Here is a 19,659-nt window from a genome sequence, read left to right as displayed (position 1 = left end):
GATTTCAAAACATATTTGGTGCACAGGTATGGCGCCAAGAATATAATTTCTGTCAAGAAGGAAAAAGTCTTGCAAATGACTTCTCTTAAGAAAGAAGCTTAAAATACATTTTCCCCACTGCCTGAGTCCACATACCTGATCTGGCTTTAACAGCCCTGTTTCATTTGTGCCTGATCGTCTCAGGTCCTGGAGGGAGCGGCTACCTCCGAGCTCTGTCACACTCGTCTCTGAGGATGAAGAGGGGAGTCCATGGGCATAGATGTCCTCCTCATCACTGGAAGTTAAGGCCTGATCCCGTGAAGTTTGCTCAGGCCAAGGCTCATGGATATCAGCTGCCAAAGCAGAAACTGAAGGATTCCACTTTCTTCCCGCACGTTCTATGTTACATTCAGAAATGGCTATTCCTCTGGGGCTTGTGCCATCTTCAGTGACATCAGGCCAGGGTTTTGAGCCCACAGGGCCAAGGGTCTCCAGGTCCAAATGGAAACCCTGCTCCTTTCTGGGCTCCTGGGAGCTGCCTTCTTCAGCTGTCATTTCAGGCAGTGCCTGTTTGGCACCTGAGGCTGTGTTGAGGCTGGAAGGCATGGTGAGTGAGCCTAGAAGGGGGACTGCAGAAAAAGTGCTTTGGGGGTCATAAGGCTGCACGTTCTGGGCCTCATGTGACTCAGGGACACTGTCCTGTCCTTGCGAGGGTAATTGTTGGCTCTTGGGCCCACTGTCTGCAGGAGCAAGCTCGTCTTCGAGTTCTGTGACTCCACGCCATTCTACCCGTTCCCTTGGGAACAAGGGTAAGTTGAATTCTGCATTGTGCATGTCCACTTCCCTGACCTGGCTACACTGTGGCATTTCAGCTCTGTCATTATTAGTATCCAGCAAATCAGGGACTTCTAGGACACTAAATGTTTCAGAGTCATTATTTTCCTGCAAGATACTGTTCCACTCACTGCTGAGGTTGCTCTCCTGGCCAGGGGAGTCTGTGCTCAACTGATCCACAATACTGCCTGGGGGGCTCGAGGCCATGGACAGCAGGTCTGTGCTCCAGGACTGGGGATGCTCCCCAGGAAATTCCCAGCAGGGAGTCGATTCAAGGGAGCTGTTACAGGTGTTCCTGCTGCTGCTTTCTAATTTAAAACAAGAACATTTCAAATAAGGTATGACTCCACAGAGACAGCAAGAGACCAATTAAAGAGCAAATTTAGGGCTCAAGAAAAAATAAATTTTAAATGAAGGACTTTTAGATGGTGAAGAATAAACATCTTAAGCACAAGTTATCCTAGTCAGGAATGTACTATATGTGCAGAAATCTCATTCAACAGTGGGCTCTGGGCCTCACTCAAGAGATGTTTGCCAAGAAAAACAAAAGAGCAAAGTGAGAAGGTCAACTGGTCTCAGACCAAATGACCTTTTTAAAAGGATTAACAGCATTTACTTAGTAAAGGAAGCTGAAAACAAACTAATTGTTCAGTGATTAGAATATGCCATATTTTGGCATATCATTAAGATGCAGTTATACATGGTTGTGGTAACTATCTGTGAGATGTCCTAGTGCTGTTGAGTGACTCACCCCCATATGCTGGGAGTTTTCAACATCAATTCCACAAACATTTGGACTGTCACTAATTAGTTCAATCATTCTTTTTGATCAGAGTGATTTAAAAACCACTGCAACAGGATGTGTGTATCTCTACAATAAATGTATTAGCTTCTAGTATTTTAGGAGTTACATATTTTCATCCTCACAGACCAAGCAGTAGAGACACTATCAAGGACTAAGTTCTCTGTTTCCCCCTCGATTAAGCCAAGGAGTGAAGCCTCAGGCTACATCATCCACTGAGATGCCCCTCCTCCTTCAAAAACTAAATTTAATTTTGACTCAGCCTAGCTCTTCTCCAGGACAGACCAATTGATTTTTAATTAATATGCTTAAGAATCCAATTATATTTTCTTTCAACACGGTAGCAATCTTTAGCTAGAGAAGTTTCAAAGGCACTAGGGGGTTAAAATAAAAAAAAAAATCCAATGTTAAATCCCATATTTGGTTACATACATACAAGGAAGGTATTCTATCCTAGATGCCAATGTAAATTTTCTTCATATATCCTGACTTTCCATCATGTCCATAAAATTTCTAGTCTAAGAAATAATACATGTGGCTAAGCCAAAAATTTAATTGGCATACTGAAAAGTACAGAACCCCAACCCTTTAAGTAGGTGGTAGCCACAGGTATATGCTATATTTTTGTTTAAACCTCAGGTAGAACCTTACATAGGTGTGTCTCTATGTATTCTTTTTTGAGGTATGAAGTGTTTCACTGTAAATACTGAGGAAGACCACATTTGTTTTCTCAAGCCCTCCCTGCTTTCCAACAAGGAGGCCTGTGCTCAGTGGCCTTCCACAGGCTGACTACAATGAGAAGTGCTATTTCTAGCACGGGGAGATGGGACACTTTGCCAAAGAGTAAGGTGACTGCTTACAAATCGCTAGTTTAGTCAATCTGCACCCAAAGTGAGCTGAACCTTTGCTACTGATATACCTGGCTTCTTCTTCTTCTTCTTTTTTACTCTGATAGCTTTCACAACAAGCTCCTGGTCAAAGTCTTCAGAGCTGATTACACTGAATCTCTGTGAGGAGGGCTGGATGCCCTTCCGGAGATCAGGGACTGCTTGGAACCTGGGTGGCAGGAGCCCAGGGCTGCTGTCGATGGAGTTCAGCGAGCTGCTCCTGCTCCTCGGCTCGCTTGCTACAGAAGAGCCTCTGAGTCTTGTCTCTGGAATCGTGGCTCCTGGCGTCTTCTCTGCATGCTGCATATTGACTCCCTCGGCACATCCTGACATTTCCAGACCGTCTCTTGCTGAGAAAGAAGAGTATGGTTTTACTACTGATTAAAGGAGAAAACCAATGTACTCTTGTTCAGATCTGTTAGCCCGAAGTATCAGTTGTCAGAAAGGGAATTGAGGATCCAGCTTGTTAAAGAGCTGAGCAGTTCTAAATTTGTCAAAATTATAAGTCAATAAAAGGTAAAGTGACAATAATCACACATAAAATTCAAAGAAATGGATTTTGCTCTCCATGAAGCTCTGGTAACAAAACTAGTACCAGAGCCAGATTGCCACAGCTGTCTCTGTAGGTAACTCCATAGCATGGCAATACCACTAAGTCTAATATTTCCTACTTTGATCAATAGATTATTTACAAAGGAGAGATGCCTGTGGAGGGAAAGGGGCTCAGTAAGACTTCATAGTTATACTGCGCCTATTAATATTCTTTAATATTGCCGAAAGTGCTTGAAAAATACATGTATACTTAATCTAATCTTGTCTTGAAATTCAAGGAGGGAAAAAAGGTAATTTCCCTCTAGAAAAATGTGGGGATGAGGACAGCAACCAGGTCAATGTAAGATGTGAGAGCAGAGCAGCACGAGGGGCAGGCAATGGGGAGGGAGTCCTTAGCACCAGCCACATTCCACGTGCTCACTAGCCCCTGTGGCCAGTGACTGCCTCCTGGACAACATGGAATGCTCCTTTCCACGGCTGCAGACAACACTGCCTGGAGCTTGGCCTCGGTGCTCCAAGTCAGCTTTCTTTCTGTAAGCTATGCAGCCCCTAGATTACATTGCTTTAGGAGTTCCTAGCTCCTAAACTCTAGAGTCAGAGCTTATTCACTTCCTATAAAAATTATGGTTTTGGAATGATAGTCATCGCAACTATCCCTCTATGGTTTAAGGGATTATAAATTCCAGGAGAGAGGAATATATTTCCCAACTTCCACTAACCTGATAAAATATGTTGAAAGTCACTGTCTACTTCAAAAGCCAAGGAAAAAAGAAAAAAAAAAAAAGCCAAAGAAACACCATTGACTAAAAGAGGTTTATTTTCTTTTTTACTTTAGAGCAAGGAGAATGCTTATCAAATTTTTATCTTCTTAAGTGCTAAATATTCAGCTAATACACAAGCCCTTTTCATACTTCCCTATTAACTACACTTTCTGTTTGTATTCCTCATTACAAAGACAAAAAGCTGGAGTGAATAAGTAAGGTCTCCATGTAAGATGCTGCAGCAGACCATGGGGTCATGCCTATCAGCCGACCTTATCCCTGGGAGTTTAAAGCCAGAGGCATGCCACTTGGCCTGGCTCGCTCTTGCTCTCCGTAGGCCTCTGGATTGGGTCTGGAATGCCATGGGGGAGGGTGGGCAGAGATGAGGGATGCCTGTACAAACATAGGCAGGCCATGTCTGGAGAGTGCCCACACACCCAGGCGCCACAGGATGGTGGCAATGGGAGCCCACAAGGGAGGCTGGCAACAGCTGATGAAGAGCCCTGGGGACTGGCCCATGAACATTCTGTGGGCAAGGGAGCAACAAGGCCCTGTCGCCCTAGGGATGGATGGTCTGCAGGGAGACTCATCGTGTGTGACCAGGAAGGTTTGTCATGAGAATCATCGGCTGCCTGGGAAGCCCTGGGGCTGCAGATGCTCCTGTGTGTGCCCCCACCTCTTGGCTCAGGAGTCTTGGGCACCTCATTTCACTGCGATGGCAATTCATTTGGCTAGGGAACCAGCAGCTTCCCGTGGGAGGGTATAAGGATTTAGGGAGCTCCTTGATACTAAGTGCTTAGTGATGAGGATGACGATGACCACAGAACTACTGTGAATAAGCATGTCACAGCATGGAGTGTGTAGGATGCCACAAATGGAGATACTCTGCTAGTGAGAACTCGGGCTTATCTGGATCCAGAACCAATTAGCAGCAGAGACACCCAACCAGGAAGAACCGTGTGGGGTGAAAAACAACCGAGATGCAAGATGCCTTCTGCAGACACATGTCTTTTGTAGCTTTAATCCTATACTGACTGGCTTAACAGGTGTTGGGGTCAGTGAAGCAGCTTCTGATTTTTTCTTCCTGGTAAATCAATTTCCATCCTCTACACCTATGAAAGCAGCTCTACCAAACATTTAGCCTCAGAGTGAAGTGACTTCCAAGAAAAGTATTGGAAACAGTATCTTGAGAACCACAGGAAATCCTCCAAACACCTCCTTGTTTAAATAATTTAAGTGTTTTAATTAGCAATATAATGTCAGGTTTTATAACCTGTAATTATATATAACAGAGTGTAGTATTTTCCATCGTATACATAGTCCATCTTAAAATGAATACAAACCTATTGATGCTAGTCCTTCAGGCCTGCTTGAAAGTCTTATAATGTTCCTATCTCCCTTTAAGAAAAATATTTCATTTTCTGTGCAGGAAACAGAAACAATATCACCAGATCCTTCCAAACCAGCAATTGTAGCCTGTCCGGGGGAAAAAAAAAAATCACAAAACCAGACAATAGTAATAGTTCAAAGCATAAAAGCACATGCAAGAACGCAACTAAGTCAAATAATTATTGGATTTTGTTATGACGTTTTCTGAAAATTCTCAGAGGCATTCCATCAAAATTAGGTAAGATCTGATAGATGTGTTACTAGCATTGAATGTACATGACCAAGGGCAGAGGCTTACCTACCTCTCAGCCACTCTACAAACTGTATCACATTCTCTTGCCTTGCTCTTGGCTCCCTAAGAAATGGAGCACACCCTCCCTGGCAGAGCACAGCCTTTCCCTTTCCGGCCTGCCTATCCACCCCAGCTCAACCATGCTTTGGGCACACCGGTCGGGCCAGTCTAAGCCACATCCCTGACCTCCATGGCTTGTGCCTCAGCCATGCATTGCTCCCCCTCTGCACAAATTCCTCTCCTGTCCCTTGCTCACTGGGAGAGTTCCAAGTCCATCCAAAGGCCACCTCCTGAGGAAGTTTTCCCTAAGTAGCTTATCTTCTTTATAATACCCAGGACTCCTCAGTAGCTCATAGCTCTTTGCATAAACCTCCATTTGGCATGTCATTTCTGATCCAGAATGATGTGCTGACACGATTAGATGCCCCTACAGTGGGTATTCTATGTGGGAGAAACTAGTGTGCACTGCATTCATGGTGTTTGAGTGAATGAATGAAAGTAGAGAGCATTTCTCTACCATCATCTGAAAGCAGATGGCAAACAAAACACAGGACTTCCGAGTCCACACCAAATAAAAAAAGAATTTTTGCTTTTAAGTCAACACTACAAATAAGAGACCAGTTTATTTCAGCATGTAAAAGGAGTTTAAAGTATTTGTTAATATTTAAATAATTCTGATGTCCAGGTAGAAACATGACATTAGTTTCAAAAAGCTGCCCAATCAAGTGCTGTTAGAGGCATATGATAGATGCCACCTCATCTCAAATGTTTAGTAGACAGGCAGAAAGACAAATAAATAATGGGTAGATGGGATGATACAACAAAATAAAGCAAAATGCCAAAAGTTGACAAAACTGGTGGAGAGTGTGCAGGAATTCTATGTATTGTTTTGTATTGTTTTTGCAACTTTTCTGTAAGTCTGAAGTCATTTCAAAATAAAGTTAAAGGAAAAAAATAGGTAGCAGAAAAGAAGCTGCCAATCATGTGGCGTCGCCACATAGTGGTGCAGATTCTGAGGGCAGCACCTCTGATCAGGGCAGCGTGTAATTCTGAAGAGTCCCTCTGTCTCCACATGTCTAAAGAGATTATACCTGTCAGACAAAGCACTGGGTGAGTGCTCAGATGAAAAGAACTGACATGCACTTACAAAGTATCATGACCCCACTAACTGAAAAGTACACATGAGTTCAAAAGGAACCCAGGCTAAGGAGAAAAATTAAATTCTCTGTAGCTTGGGGGAGGGTAAAATTGTCTTTCAAAGTGCCCCTTAACAAAGAAATAGACTTAAGGCAGAAAGGCATCTTGGTGACACCCTATTCCTCCCCACCCCCACTCATTTTACAGAGAAGGAAATCAAGGTGGGGCAGAGCCAGGAGAGAATCTCTTTGGGACAGTTTTCTTTCTACTAAACTGGAATTATCAGGCACAGCTGATAACCATAATTAAGGGGCCTTCAAGGAGGAGCAGATGAAAGGAACTAGACATTTAATTTTCTGCCAACACAGTCCCAACAAGCTAGCCCTATGTTTTCTATTGAAAGGCCCAACTATGAAAGAAGAGGGTTATCTGGCCTTCTTGGGCACACAAGTGGGCAGGGCCCAGCTGAGGTGCTGGGATGCGGGGCAGTAATGTACAACAGTGCTGCTCTTAAGAGATCTGGAGAAAACTGAAAGTAGAGTCGTAGAAATTTAAAAGGAGTTCCTAAATTCATCTCTAATGTTAATCTGTTTTCACCCCAATTTAAACAAATAATTTCCTACCATGATGTTATGATGTTGAAAAGTACATCATTAAGTAAAGAAAAGTTAAAAAAAAGGTGGGAAATAACATGGCTTATTTGAGTAAGGAAAAAATAGGTAAAAGGACAGAGTGGAAAGACAGTTGGCAAGCGAGTCAGCCTTCTTGGGACAGTGGTTCCCCGGGGGGGACTCAGGGTTTGTTATTTCCATGTTATTGTTTGTCATGTTTGGGTTTTCATTTGATGAGCTCACAGTAATTTGGAAGTCAGAAAAAATACAATCCAAACATATTATAAAGAACAAGTTTCATTTTATGTTTAAATACAAAAACCACAAGTTCTTGAAAGGCAATTGGGCTGTGAATATCAAAACTAAATATTTTAATTTGCAAAAAGTACCAAAACTTCATGTGATTTCACTGAGTGGTCCAACAGCAAAAGTAAAGTGTCCGCACCAATACTGCTCCTTCTGCCACTTGGCGAGAACTGGGGCAGAGCAGCCTGTAGATAAACTTCCCCTGCTTCAGGCATCCAATGCCATGCACTCCTGTCACTTACCTGGTTGACAGTGTCCAGAAGGTAGATGCTATATTCATTCCAACTCAACACCCAGCCTTCTTGAAAGAAGCAGGAAATAAGCCCCAGGTGCCTCTCCGGGAAGCTGCAACTCCCTCTGTCAGTGGATTCCAGACGTGGGTACAGTTCAAAAGGCCTGACACCTCCGGCAAAGACGTCCTTTAAGATAAACGTCGCCTGGACAGTCCCGTGGACATCTGCCTTCCACAGTCGAAGCCCAGGCCTGGATGCGTACAAAGTTATATCACTTTGCTTACAAAGTCCTGGTATAAAACAAGCTCCAAATTTTCCAGCCCTGAAATTAGGAGGAAAAGAGAAAGAAAAACCCAGGAATAGAGACTGATGTAGAGTGACATGGTTGTAGAACCCTGATATCAACTATAATAAGAACTGATGTTTTTCCTGTTTCTATATTTTGTTTTTTTTTTTTGTCAGTTAAGCCAGCTTCCATCCATTCCTGTACCCACAGAGGACAATTCCCGTGGTGCCCTCAGAAGTGCATGCCCATTAAGTGGTTGAAGGGGAACTGTCAGTTGCTGAGTGCGCCCCATAAGGCTCACACTGCACCCTGCACCTTATTGATACTGCCTCCTTCAATCCTCACCAAAAGCAGGACTCCCAGTTTAGAAAGCAGGTAACCGAAGCAGAAGGCTGAAAATCCAAGTCTGGCCATCCTCCCCTATTCTGAAATTCTGTTCTTGCTAACGTCAGATTGCTGTGTCTATACCAACATCTTGACCGAACGAGCTCTGACTCTAGAGTCTAAGTGACCTGTCTTACCGTCCTTTCAGAATTTCTCAAAACCATCAGAGAAACCAATTTCCCTACTTGGTATTCCCAGGTTTGATGTTTTTATTAAATTTTTAAAATTATGAAATAGGTGATATATAAAAAGGACACATGTAACATACACACACACACATTATGGAGCCTAATGATGAAATGCATACCCGGGACCCCATCCCCTAACTTAGAAAATAAATCATGAGCCACTTCACTGAAGAGCTCTCTCCAGTTCCTAATGGTTCCTGCTTCCTCCTTCCCTCCCCCAGAGGTGATTACTACACTGAATTTTGTGTTTATTATTTCCTAGCTTTTATTCATAGTTTTACCATGTATCTATGTATCCCTGAGCACTATATAATTGAGTATTGTCTTTTACTTTCATACAAAAGGTATGATACTAAATGCATACTTTCGCAACATGCTTTTTTCCACCTAACTCTATGTTTCTAAGATTCATCCCTATTGACAGAGAAGCTGTAGCTCATTCATTTTTGCCACTAGATAGTATCCCATAATTTATTTCTTCACTTTCCTGTTGATGGACATCTGGTCATCAGTTTTTTTTTTTTTTTTTTTACTATTTTGAACAATATTACAATGAGCATTCCGCACATATCTGTTCGCGCAAACAGGTGTAAGTTTCTCAAGGATATTTCAGGAGCGGCATTGTCCAATTGTTGGGTAAGAGTATTTTAAAAGTTGAGAAGACAATTTCAATTTTTCTTTCAATGTGATCATAACAATTTCACTCCAATCAGCAGTTTATGAGTTGCCACTGTTCCACATCTTTGCCAACTCTCAACTTCTACTCTCAGAATCTACTTCCTGCTGACTCTCTCTTCAAATCTCTCTCTGGTTCTGAACAGCAGAAGCAGCATTGACTTTAGACTGAGGCCAGGGTCGAGCTCCAGCTGTGGTACCCCCCCAGCTATTTAGCCCTCTGGACCTCAGTTTCCTAATTTGAAAGGAGGGTTGATGATGCTCATTTCAAAGGCTGGTGTGAGGACTGATGAGATCATCTACACAAAGCACAAAAAGTGATGCTGGTGACCTTGCAGGCCCTCCAAAGGTTCAGCCACCATGCTCTAAGCCGTGGGCAGCTCACAGCTCTACCTCTACCTCCTTCATCACACCTGTTCACCACAATGTGTTTGGGCCTCTCTCCTCAGCCTCACTTCCCTCTGGGGAGCTGTCCCCAGGGCCCTGCAGCTCAGTAAAGAACTAGCTCTCTGGAGAGGGTCCATGAAAGATCTCTAGATATCAAATTCGGCTTTGAAATGAGATGGCTATGCTAGCCAAGGTCCTGGAGCTTGACTCTGTAGATCTCTCACAGACAGCTCTGCAACAAGCATAGTGTTTGATTACTGCCCCCCAAGGCTGCATGCTGGAGAGGACTTCCAGGTGCTGAGGAATTCTAGCAGCCCACAAGCTTCCTGGTCCTGCCTCTTCTGTCAAGTCAATTTCCTATTTGGGAATCCAATGCTTTAATCCATTTTCCTTCTATTTACTGGACCTCTTAAATAGAAGGTCCAGAGATTTTTTTTTTTTTTAAATCTCTGTCATTTCCATTTTGATTTGTCTACCTGAGATGACCGTTATCATTCACTGTAAGAAGCACTTACTGAGCTCCTATATTGTGTAAGATGCTGAGGATGGGGATGTGGGCATAACAAAGATAAATGAGATGAAGCCCTTGGCCCATGGCATAACACAGGGCAGGAGTGTCCATAAGCAATGGCAATGGCACGTGGTCAGTGCTGGGGAGGACAGACAAAGGATGTTCATTCTGACCAGGGTATAAGAAGGCTGGACTTGAAAGCTAAGTGGACCACTGCAGGCAGGGGTCTGTGAGTGGCAGGCTCAAAGGAACTCCTGGAATCTGTGGCTGTGGGTGGGGTAACTGGCCAGAGCATGTTGTCAATTGTCCTAGCCTCCCCACCACTCCACTACCCACCATCAACTTCCAGTGTGATTTTGCAGCATTTGCTGATATCTTTCTTAATTTGACACTAAAATTCCATTATTAAACCCTTGGCATTATAGGATTCTAAATGTACTTTTTAAATTTTAGTGGAGATGATTTCAAGATCATTGAAGACTGCCTTAGGGTGGTGCAACAGTGGCTCAGGGGCAGAATTCTTGCCTGCCACGTCAGAGACCCAGGTTTGATTCGATTCCTGGAGACCATGCAAAAACAAAAGAAAAAAGAAGCTTTATTTCCTCGTAAGAGTCACAATGATATGAAAGGAGTGTTTTCTGGGTTAACAAATTCAAACTATAAAACAGTGTTTTCTAATTCTAAGCATAATATTGGTGCCATGGACCAGAAATGCTGAGTGTTGATAGGAAGCCCAAAATGGGGGAAATCTAAAATGGGCAAGGGAATGTGCCAAAGAACTATGGTGAATATCTCAACAGCCAACTGCCCAGAGGCCACCAGGCATGGGATGAAGGTGGCACTTCCACATGTCAAGCAGCCTGTGGTGCCTGAGAATGCAGACCCTGGTATGGCCCCACTGCAGCTCGATGACACTGTCATGGCCCTGAGCTATTACAAGAAGGCATCCCCAGGCTGGGCTTGAGGAGATGCAGCCCTTGGGGTGGAGAGGGTTCTGACACATGAAAGAAGATGATGCAAATACACTAGGAGAGGAAAAGGAAGACAGCAGCCATACAACACCCATCTGGGGTGGCCAGGGTCTGAGAAAGAAGGCTTCAGAGACTCCATCAGGAAGAGTGCCGGTTCACCTGCCTACTGTGGACCCCCTGCCCCACTTTCCCGCCTTTAAGAGTGACCCACATAAGGCCTCCAAGTGTGCACTGGCCTGCACTGCCTCCTGAACCACCATCTTTCCCTCTGCTGGCTCACCCCCAACACACAACATGCCATCCTGCCATTCATCTGTCGACCACACATTCTCTCTAGGAACCACCCTACTTCAGCATTCCCTTCTATCAGCATTCCTGTCTACACTCACTGTCTACTCCCCTCACCTCAATCTCTTTTCTAAGCCCACTCAATCATGCTCTCAGCCATCCACCCCACTGACCCCGCTTCCCATGAGCCCTTGTTGTGATGGCCTACATGCCAAAACCAAAGGTCCACTGTAGCCCATTCTTCCAGCCCCATCGCAGCTCCTGCCATGGCTGACAGCTCCTCCTTGAGACACTTCCTCTTCCAGCCCTTGAGACTGCCCTCTCTGGAACGTCCCCAACACCCAGTCTCTTCTGATGCTATTTCTTCTTCCTGACAAGTAAATGCTGAGGCCACCTCTTTGCTTTACTAAAAAACCACATGGGCTTTAAGTACTGTGTGCTTTTAGTACCACGTGCCCAGGGCTTTAACTATTGTCTCAACAGGAAGGGCCCCCAATGCATGGCTATGGCCCCACCCATGCCCAAGGTCCCAGTCGCCCTCCATCTGCCCAATCTAGCTCTCCTCTGGGATGAATATGTTCACACAACAGACTTATCTAAATTCCTCCTCCCATCCTGCTACCTGTCCCCAAACACATAATAAACACTCCCAGGCTTCTGTGTATCAATAAATGGCCTTTCCATTTACCCAGCTATTCAGGCCCAAACTCTAGTGACATCTCTAATGCCTGTATGCAAAGTATCAGCAAATCTGTCAGCCCTGCTGCCCAAATATTCCCAAATCCAACCATGTCTCCCTACGCACCAAACCCCTCATGTGAGCTCCCAGGTCTCTCACCTGGGGCTCCTCTCTGGCCTCCCTGAGCCTCATTCCTGCCCCTCTGGAATCTTTCCACACAATCACAAGGGTGATCTCCAACGTGCTGGAATAAAATGGCCCTGAGCAGGGCCTACAAGTCCTCTGGCTTGGGACCCTCTCCTCGTCCCCCACCCTACCCCCTCCACACAACCTGGCCTTGCTACCCCTCAGACACACTCACATGAGGCTCCTCTGCCCCCAGCTCCTCTCCAAGGTCTTCTCAAGGCTTGTGGCCCTGTTCCTTAGGGACTGATTCAAGCCGCCCCCCAGAGAATCCTTTCCTGTCTATTCATCTATCAGACACACTCCTTTGTCCTGCTCCATCATGCACCAGATCCTTACCCTGACCGACTGTTCCCAAACATTCTGTAACATGTGCTCAGTTCATGTTCATCATCCCTGCAGAAATATAAGTCCCCAAGGTCAGAGCTGTCTGGTCTGTCCAAAGCTGTTTCCCATCTAGAAGGAGGCCTGACATAGGGCAAAGACTCAGCGAGTATTTCTACACACTGAATGAGTAAACACTGGCCCCTGCCAGGACTGTCAGCCTCACCCAGGCTGCAGACCTGCCTCTTTAACTCTTTACACTGTTTCTATTTGTCTACCTGGCCAGCACCTTTAACCCCACAGGCCCACACCAGCACTTCGAACCCTCTTAGTGACAGCTTTGCCAGCTATCTAGTTGCTTTGGCCAAAAGCCCAGGCATCATTTCTTATTCCTCTCCTCTCCTCACCCCTGTATCCAATCCATACCAGCCTCCAAATCACTCTCCGTCCATCCTTCCCTCCCTCTATCACAACTACCTACTTGCATCCCGCTCCCATGTTTCCCTCCTGCCCTCTTCATTACTTCTCACCCAGGGCCAGGGTGACCTCTGAAACGTAACTCAGCTGTTTTTCTCCTGCCAGAGCCCTTCAGTGGCTTTCCATGGCCCCTAAACTAATTCAGGACAACATCCTCACCCCACAGCTCAGGCATTCCTTGCCAACCTCACTTTACACAAAGGCCCCTGACACCCTTGAAAATTCCAAGCCCTGGCCCAATCCAAGGCCTCTGCACTAACTGTTTCCTGCACCTAGAGTATCCTGCCATCAGTTCTTCCCATGCCACAGGCTGCAGCTCAAATATCGTTTTCCCAAAGAGGCTCCTCTAACCATTTCATTTAATGGAATCTTAGTGAGTCTAAAACTTCACCCTGACCATTCCCTTCAGAGCATTTACTGAACCTGAGCATTTAGCTCCTCACTCTGCTATCCTTCCTGTCCTCTACTCACTGCTGTGCTGCTGGGCACTGGGCACAGCGGGCATCCAGTGAACACTGGGAATGAGAGAATGAATGTTAAATGTAGCACTGCTTTCAGGACACAGACCGGACATGCCCTTTTGTACCTACAATCTGAAAGCATACACAATAGCAGGCAAGCCTTTAAGACATTCAAGGTTGAGCACTTTTACATTTATTCTGTGCATTATCCTTCTACCTCTCTAACGTTCAATAAAATGCACCACCCTGCAAGAAAGGGGACACACTGACTGTTTCTACACCCTGGACCAGTACCTGGCACATAGTAAAGTGCATTTTCCATAAATGTTTCCAAGACCTGATTACATAAATACACAAAGCAGTAGCAGTAGTACGAGAGTAACATGAGAGGTTTTAAAGGAAGGACTGTTGGGCATAGGATCCATGTGAAAGATAATGAATTGAAAAATCTCTCTCTTTACGTTTCACCTTCCTTCCAAAAAGATACAATGCAGTAAGATGGTAACATATGAACCAGGATAGAGGGAACAGAAGGCTGAAGAGTATTCCAGTGGAGGGAAAGCCAGTACTGAACTCTGCACACTCACTAAACCTAAGCTACAAATTCCACTGAGTTTTCCAGGGACCAAACAGGGAGATTACTGTGATGAAAGGGCCAAACTGTGACAGAATTAAGGGGTATTCAGCATGGGAAACAGAAGCCAAAGGGCAAGTATGAGAGCATCTTTTAGTAGCTGAAGGCTGCCATATGAGAAAGAGAATAAACTCCCACTGTGTTGCTCCAGAGGACAGGACACAGAATAATGGACGGCAAACACAGTGGAGTGGCAGCTCCACCCCTCTGACCTCAGCCAGTTCCCCGACAGCTATCTGGGGCAGCACCACCAGTCTCTTGGGCTCACAGGTACTTGGCATCTCACCAGGTTCCAAGTGGCTGCTTTTCTACTCTACACAATGCCCACTTCACATCCTGTCGGCATCCCTCACCTTGCCTGCCACCTGCTCACCGATTCCCTGCAGGCACAGGTGCCACTTCACTGTGGAAAAGAAAGGGAGACATAGATGGGAGCTCCTGCACCTCCCCTAGCCAGTCAAAAAACTGTCTGGGTTGATGTTCATTTACCCCCACCCTGCCCTTGTTAGGACAGAGAGAGATCAACTCCACTTTTCTATTTACCCACATTCCCAAGCATCCTGACTGCAGAGAGTTCTACAAGCCTGTTTTCCTGGCTGGGAGCTGGGGGTGCACTCTGAATTGTGAGTCACCCTTTTCCCACATTCTCCTTGCTGTCCTTCCTCCAGCTAGCAGGTTGAACGAGAAGTGATCTCTCACCCTGCAACACTTCACTCCTTCCGGGCCCTGCCTCTCCTCCTCTTGGCTAACTACCACTTATCCTTCCAGCCCTCTTCTACCCGCAGCCCTGGTTAGAATTCTGTGCAGACATGCCCAGCCCCTTGTGTATCACTTCCCAGCAGTTAAGTCTACATCTACTCCAGGTTTCCATGATGGCAGGGTTCCCCTCTGTTAGGCTTACTGAGTCATTCCCCAGCCTGACTGGAGTGCACAGAGTGCCCAGTCCACGGTTCTGGTGTGACATGAGTGCTCAACCCTGAGCCCAAGGCCTGCACCAGCAGTGGAGACAGGCCAGACCACCCGTGGCCCGTCCTACCCTTGCCCACAGGTTCTTGAGGTTCCTCCCTACGTGGACCCACACTGCCTCTGCCTGATACCCAGGCAGGCCTCCAAGGCAAGGCTGAGTGCCAAAAGGAAAGTTCCAGGCTGGTAGCTGCTGTGGGCTCCACATAGCAAGCAGGAAATTTAGGAAAACTAGAGTCCTTCTGTTACCCGGCCCAACCTACAGACCAAACCAGAACACTTATGATGCTTACGTTTTCCTTGGCTGTGCTCCAATTTGCTTGACAGATTTTTCTTCAGTGTAAAAAAGCAGACTTCTTTGTAAAGTAGAGATGAGCAGCACTTTCTGGCTATAATCGAGCTGCACAATTGAAGATGGCTCTTCCAGTACTAAGTGTGAGTTGCAGACACCCTGTTAAAGAAAGTCCAGATAAACCTAGGATCAATGCTGAGTTAAAGTGACTTCACTCACCCATGACTCCTAAGTATCCTTTCTACTATTTGTACTTAGGTCAATTCACACTTTACATGTATGCTTTAATTCTCTGTGGATGTAAGTGTTAGTCCACTGTAAGGAAATTATTTGGAAAAAACCTAAATAAATAGAAAGCAGTCAACTTTCACATCTTCTCATACTATATCATGTTAGCCAGGAAAGACTTAAAAATTCTAGATAATTTATTTTTATGTATGATGTACAGCAGGGGTCACATTTCATTCTTTTTCCATGTAAGTATCCCATTATTGCAGCACCATTTGTTGAATTTTTGTATATTGTTTTCTTTCCTTTGTTTGTTTGTCTGTTTTTGGGAAGTGCATGGGCTGGGAATTGAACCATATGGCAGGCAAGAATTCTACCACTGATCTACCCTTGAACCCCTTAGATAGTTTATTTTTAAATGTTTTCAGTAGATAGTTCCAAGAAGAATCCATAAAGATCTAAACAGAAATATGTGGCACTGTGGGTATTATTCATTCTATGGTTAAAGAAATTGGGACTTTCTATAAAATTGTTGACAATGATCAGCTCTTTATTACACTCTCCAAGACTCCCCACCCCAAAGAGCTCATTGTAATTCTGAGGACATCACATCCTTGCACCTGAAAGGGTCAGAGGAAAAAAAGGTATGAAATCAATACAGAACAAAGCTGAAACTCCAGAAGGCATTTTACTGCTAAAATAAACTGTATTTCTTGGTGCCAAAAATCTATTTCTATACAACGAAATATATTATTCAGTAATAAATAATGAAGGAAGTTCTGATAACATGCAACAAAACAGATGAACCTTAAAGACATGCTGTGGAGTAAAATAAGCTAGACACAAAAGAACAGATACTATGATTCCACTTATACAAAAATAACCAGAATATGCAAATTAATAGAGACAGAAAGGAAAGTAAAGGTTACTAGAATCAGGGGAAATGGACAGTTAATGCTTAATGGGTTCAGAATTTCTCCTTGGGGTGCTGGAAAAGTTTTAGTTATAGACGGTGGTAAGGGTAGCACAACACTGTGAATGTATTTAATACCCATGAATTATATACTTGAACGTGGTTAAAATGGGAAATTTTATGTTGTATATATGCTACCATAATAAAAATTAAAATAAAAAACTTAGCCCTATTTCTTATGATCTGTGAATGTATTTAATGCCCATGAATTATATACTTGAAAGTGGTTAAAATGGGAAATTTTATGTTGTATATATGCTACCATAATAAAAATTAAAATAAAAAAACTTAGCCCTGTTTCTTATGATCTGTGATGTCACCACTCTCCAACCTATATTCATTTATAATAGGAACCAATCCTAGAAAAGCAGCTTAAACAAACAAACAAACAAAACCTGCTTCTAATATGTGACTCTTCTCCTGAACCAGTTTCTTCAATTGTTTAAGAAATACTGCTGCAACGTCTTAGAGTTTTTGGGGGCTGAAGGGAATCAGGTTTATTGATCAGAGTAAAGTTCATCCTTCTTAGGTATACAATCTTCTAAGTTTCGACAAATGCATACACAGAGTATGTAACTACCACCACAATCAAGAGAGAGAAATGTCCTTACCACCAAAACATCAGAGACTTTTTTTTTTTGGCATGGGCAAGCTCTGGGAATAGCTCCGGGTTGTTGGTCATTTAGAACCAATAGCTCCGGGTTGTTGGCCGTTGAGCCACCGTTGCACTGCCCAGAGACTTTTAAGGCAGATTCCTCTGCACTTACTCACACTGTAACCTTTAAGTATTTGACTTAGCATGCAAAAACATGTATTCTCTGATGCTTTTTTTTTTCAAATCTCATGAAGATTTTGTGTCTTTTAAAAAATATTATCAGCTCCAGAACATCAATTTGTTCCAACCCCTTCTCCCATATTATCGACAGCCCTTTCCAACATGAAAAAGTTAGAAAAGGCATAGACCAAATACCCCCCTAAAGATTGGGAGAAAGGTCAAAGGAGATGGTGGAGTTATACAGAGAAGGTAGGGTTTAACAAATGAGTATGATTGCTGAATCATTATACTGATATTTCATTTAGTCTCTAGTGTCATGGAGCAGCTAGTAGTAAAAACCTAAAATTATGGAACTGTAACCCATACCAAACTCTAAAATCTGTTATAACTAATTGTTATGCTACACTTTGAAATTTATTGCTTTTTTGTATACATGTTATTTTTTACAAAAAAGAAAAAAAAGTCGATTGTGATGATGAATGCACAGCTATTACTGTCAACCACTAATTGACACTTTAGATGATTACATGGTATGTGAATATATAATATATGCCAATAAAATTGCATTTTAAAAAAAACCAACATCATCAGGCTGCTTACAGCCAGTCTCTCTTGCACCTGATTCTCCCCTTTGGCTGCAAGGGCAGCAGAGGACGAGCACACTCTCTGGGTTTCCTCACACACCAGCCCTCAGTGACCTGGGGCAATGCCTATGAGTGCTCTTCTGTCAAACGGACCGGATGAAACTGGGAATATATAAAAAACAAAAATTTTTAAATTTTGGTAAACAAATAAAAAATTTTTGCCTCAAGCTTGCAGTTTATAAGGGACTATCTCAGTTTTTTACCCTCAGCAGCAAGAAAGTATAAAAGAGTGGATCCTTAACAAAGCATTTTCCAAGAGGAGTGGTTCTCAAAATGTAGGCCACAGATTCCTGAGGCTCTCTAAGACCCATCTGTGAATATAATTGAAATCTTTGAAATGTACATGGGATGTACAATTTCAACCACTATATGAAAGTGGTTAAAACAGGAACAACTGTGTTATATATATTGTCACAATAAAAAAAAACATCATACATACACACATAAAACAAAAAAACTGCATAATAAAGAATTTGGTTTGGCCTTTGCCTTCAACTTCTGGGAGGTAATATCTGGACTCTTGGGATGTCAGGTCTAACTAGTGCCTGGAGACCTTGGGGCATACTGGATGGTTCAATGAAGTGACTTAGGGCAGGGACTGGCCATACCTGTATAGTCTTAGGGTGCGGGCAAGCCAGGTGGGAAAGACCAGTAACGTGATTTCGGGTGAGGGCTTGAGAGCACAAGGCATCAACTGACCTGGAGGCTGAGATCAACTATGTGTGCAAACAGTCAATTAATCAACAGGTCATACCCACCAATGGAGGACCAGTTCTATCTAGTATTCTATGTGACAAAATGGGATGTTTGCATGCAGCCCTTCTGCTGTATACTGAAGTACAATGAAAAAGCATTTGAGCAACTGTTTGAGCTATGAGCTGCTTTTTTCATAGAACACCATTTTTATTCAAAACACTATAATTGTTCGAACTTGGATATATGGCAGACATTTTCTCAAAAAGAAAAAAAGCAGGTTTATCACTCTAAGGAAGACAAGAGATAGTGGCTGATGATGAAATTCAAGCTTTCAAGTGAAGACTGGGATTGTGAAAACTTGTACCTGTCCCTATGAACCTGAAAGCTCTTCAATGGCTAAAGACTCTTCTACTAGTCAGAACAAAAGCACTGCTAACAGAGGTGTCTTGTTGATATTGTACAATAAAATGCAACAACGTTTGGAAGGTCTGTTTCTCTCTGTGAACCAGTACTTTCCAAATGACCAACATATAAGGATACAAAATCACGTATGGATAAAAGATCCAGTTAAAGAGCAAGAGAGACCAATGGATTTTGATGCTACGGAGTGTGAAAAGCACACTGATATGTCTCAAATTCCACACTATAACCAATCTTTAAGAAAATACCTCTTGTCCAGTTCAGGTGTAGTATTAGAGAAGGATATCCACAATGATCTGAAAAGGCTACTAAAATATGTCTCCCTTTTCCAACTATATGTCTGTGTAAGGTCAGATTTTCTTTCTATATTTCAACCCAAACAATGTATTGCACCAGATTGAATTCAGAATCCAGCGAACTTCTATGAAGCCAGACAT

At 43.6% G+C, this 19,659-nt stretch overlaps 1 protein-coding gene across 5 annotated transcripts in view; it reads right to left on the bottom strand.

The window, feature by feature from the left end:
- Positions 1-19,659, bottom strand: part of TECPR2 (tectonin beta-propeller repeat containing 2) — a 130,646-nt gene that overhangs the window by 69,107 nt on the left and 41,880 nt on the right. For all 5 annotated transcript variants that reach the window (XR_013160523.1, XM_077123584.1, XM_077123587.1 and 2 more), the window contains exons 5-9: positions 15,488-15,645; positions 7,793-8,105; positions 5,159-5,291; positions 2,535-2,852; positions 136-1,121 (exon numbers count right to left, since the gene is read on the bottom strand). Coding sequence is in view for 4 of the 5 variants with exons in the window: in XM_077123584.1 (XP_076979699.1) it covers positions 136-1,121; positions 2,535-2,852; positions 5,159-5,291; positions 7,793-8,105; positions 15,488-15,645 (1,908 nt within the window). In the remaining variant the exon portion in view is untranslated. The remainder of the gene's footprint in view (positions 1-135; positions 1,122-2,534; positions 2,853-5,158; positions 5,292-7,792; positions 8,106-15,487; positions 15,646-19,659) is intronic.

Source organism: Tamandua tetradactyla, chromosome 12 (genome assembly GCF_023851605.1).
Source record: "Tamandua tetradactyla isolate mTamTet1 chromosome 12, mTamTet1.pri, whole genome shotgun sequence".
In the NCBI taxonomy this organism is placed as follows: domain Eukaryota; kingdom Metazoa; phylum Chordata; class Mammalia; order Pilosa; family Myrmecophagidae; genus Tamandua; species Tamandua tetradactyla.
The sequence above is the reverse complement of the archived record's forward strand: the minus strand, read 5'-3'. Positions and strand labels throughout refer to the sequence as shown.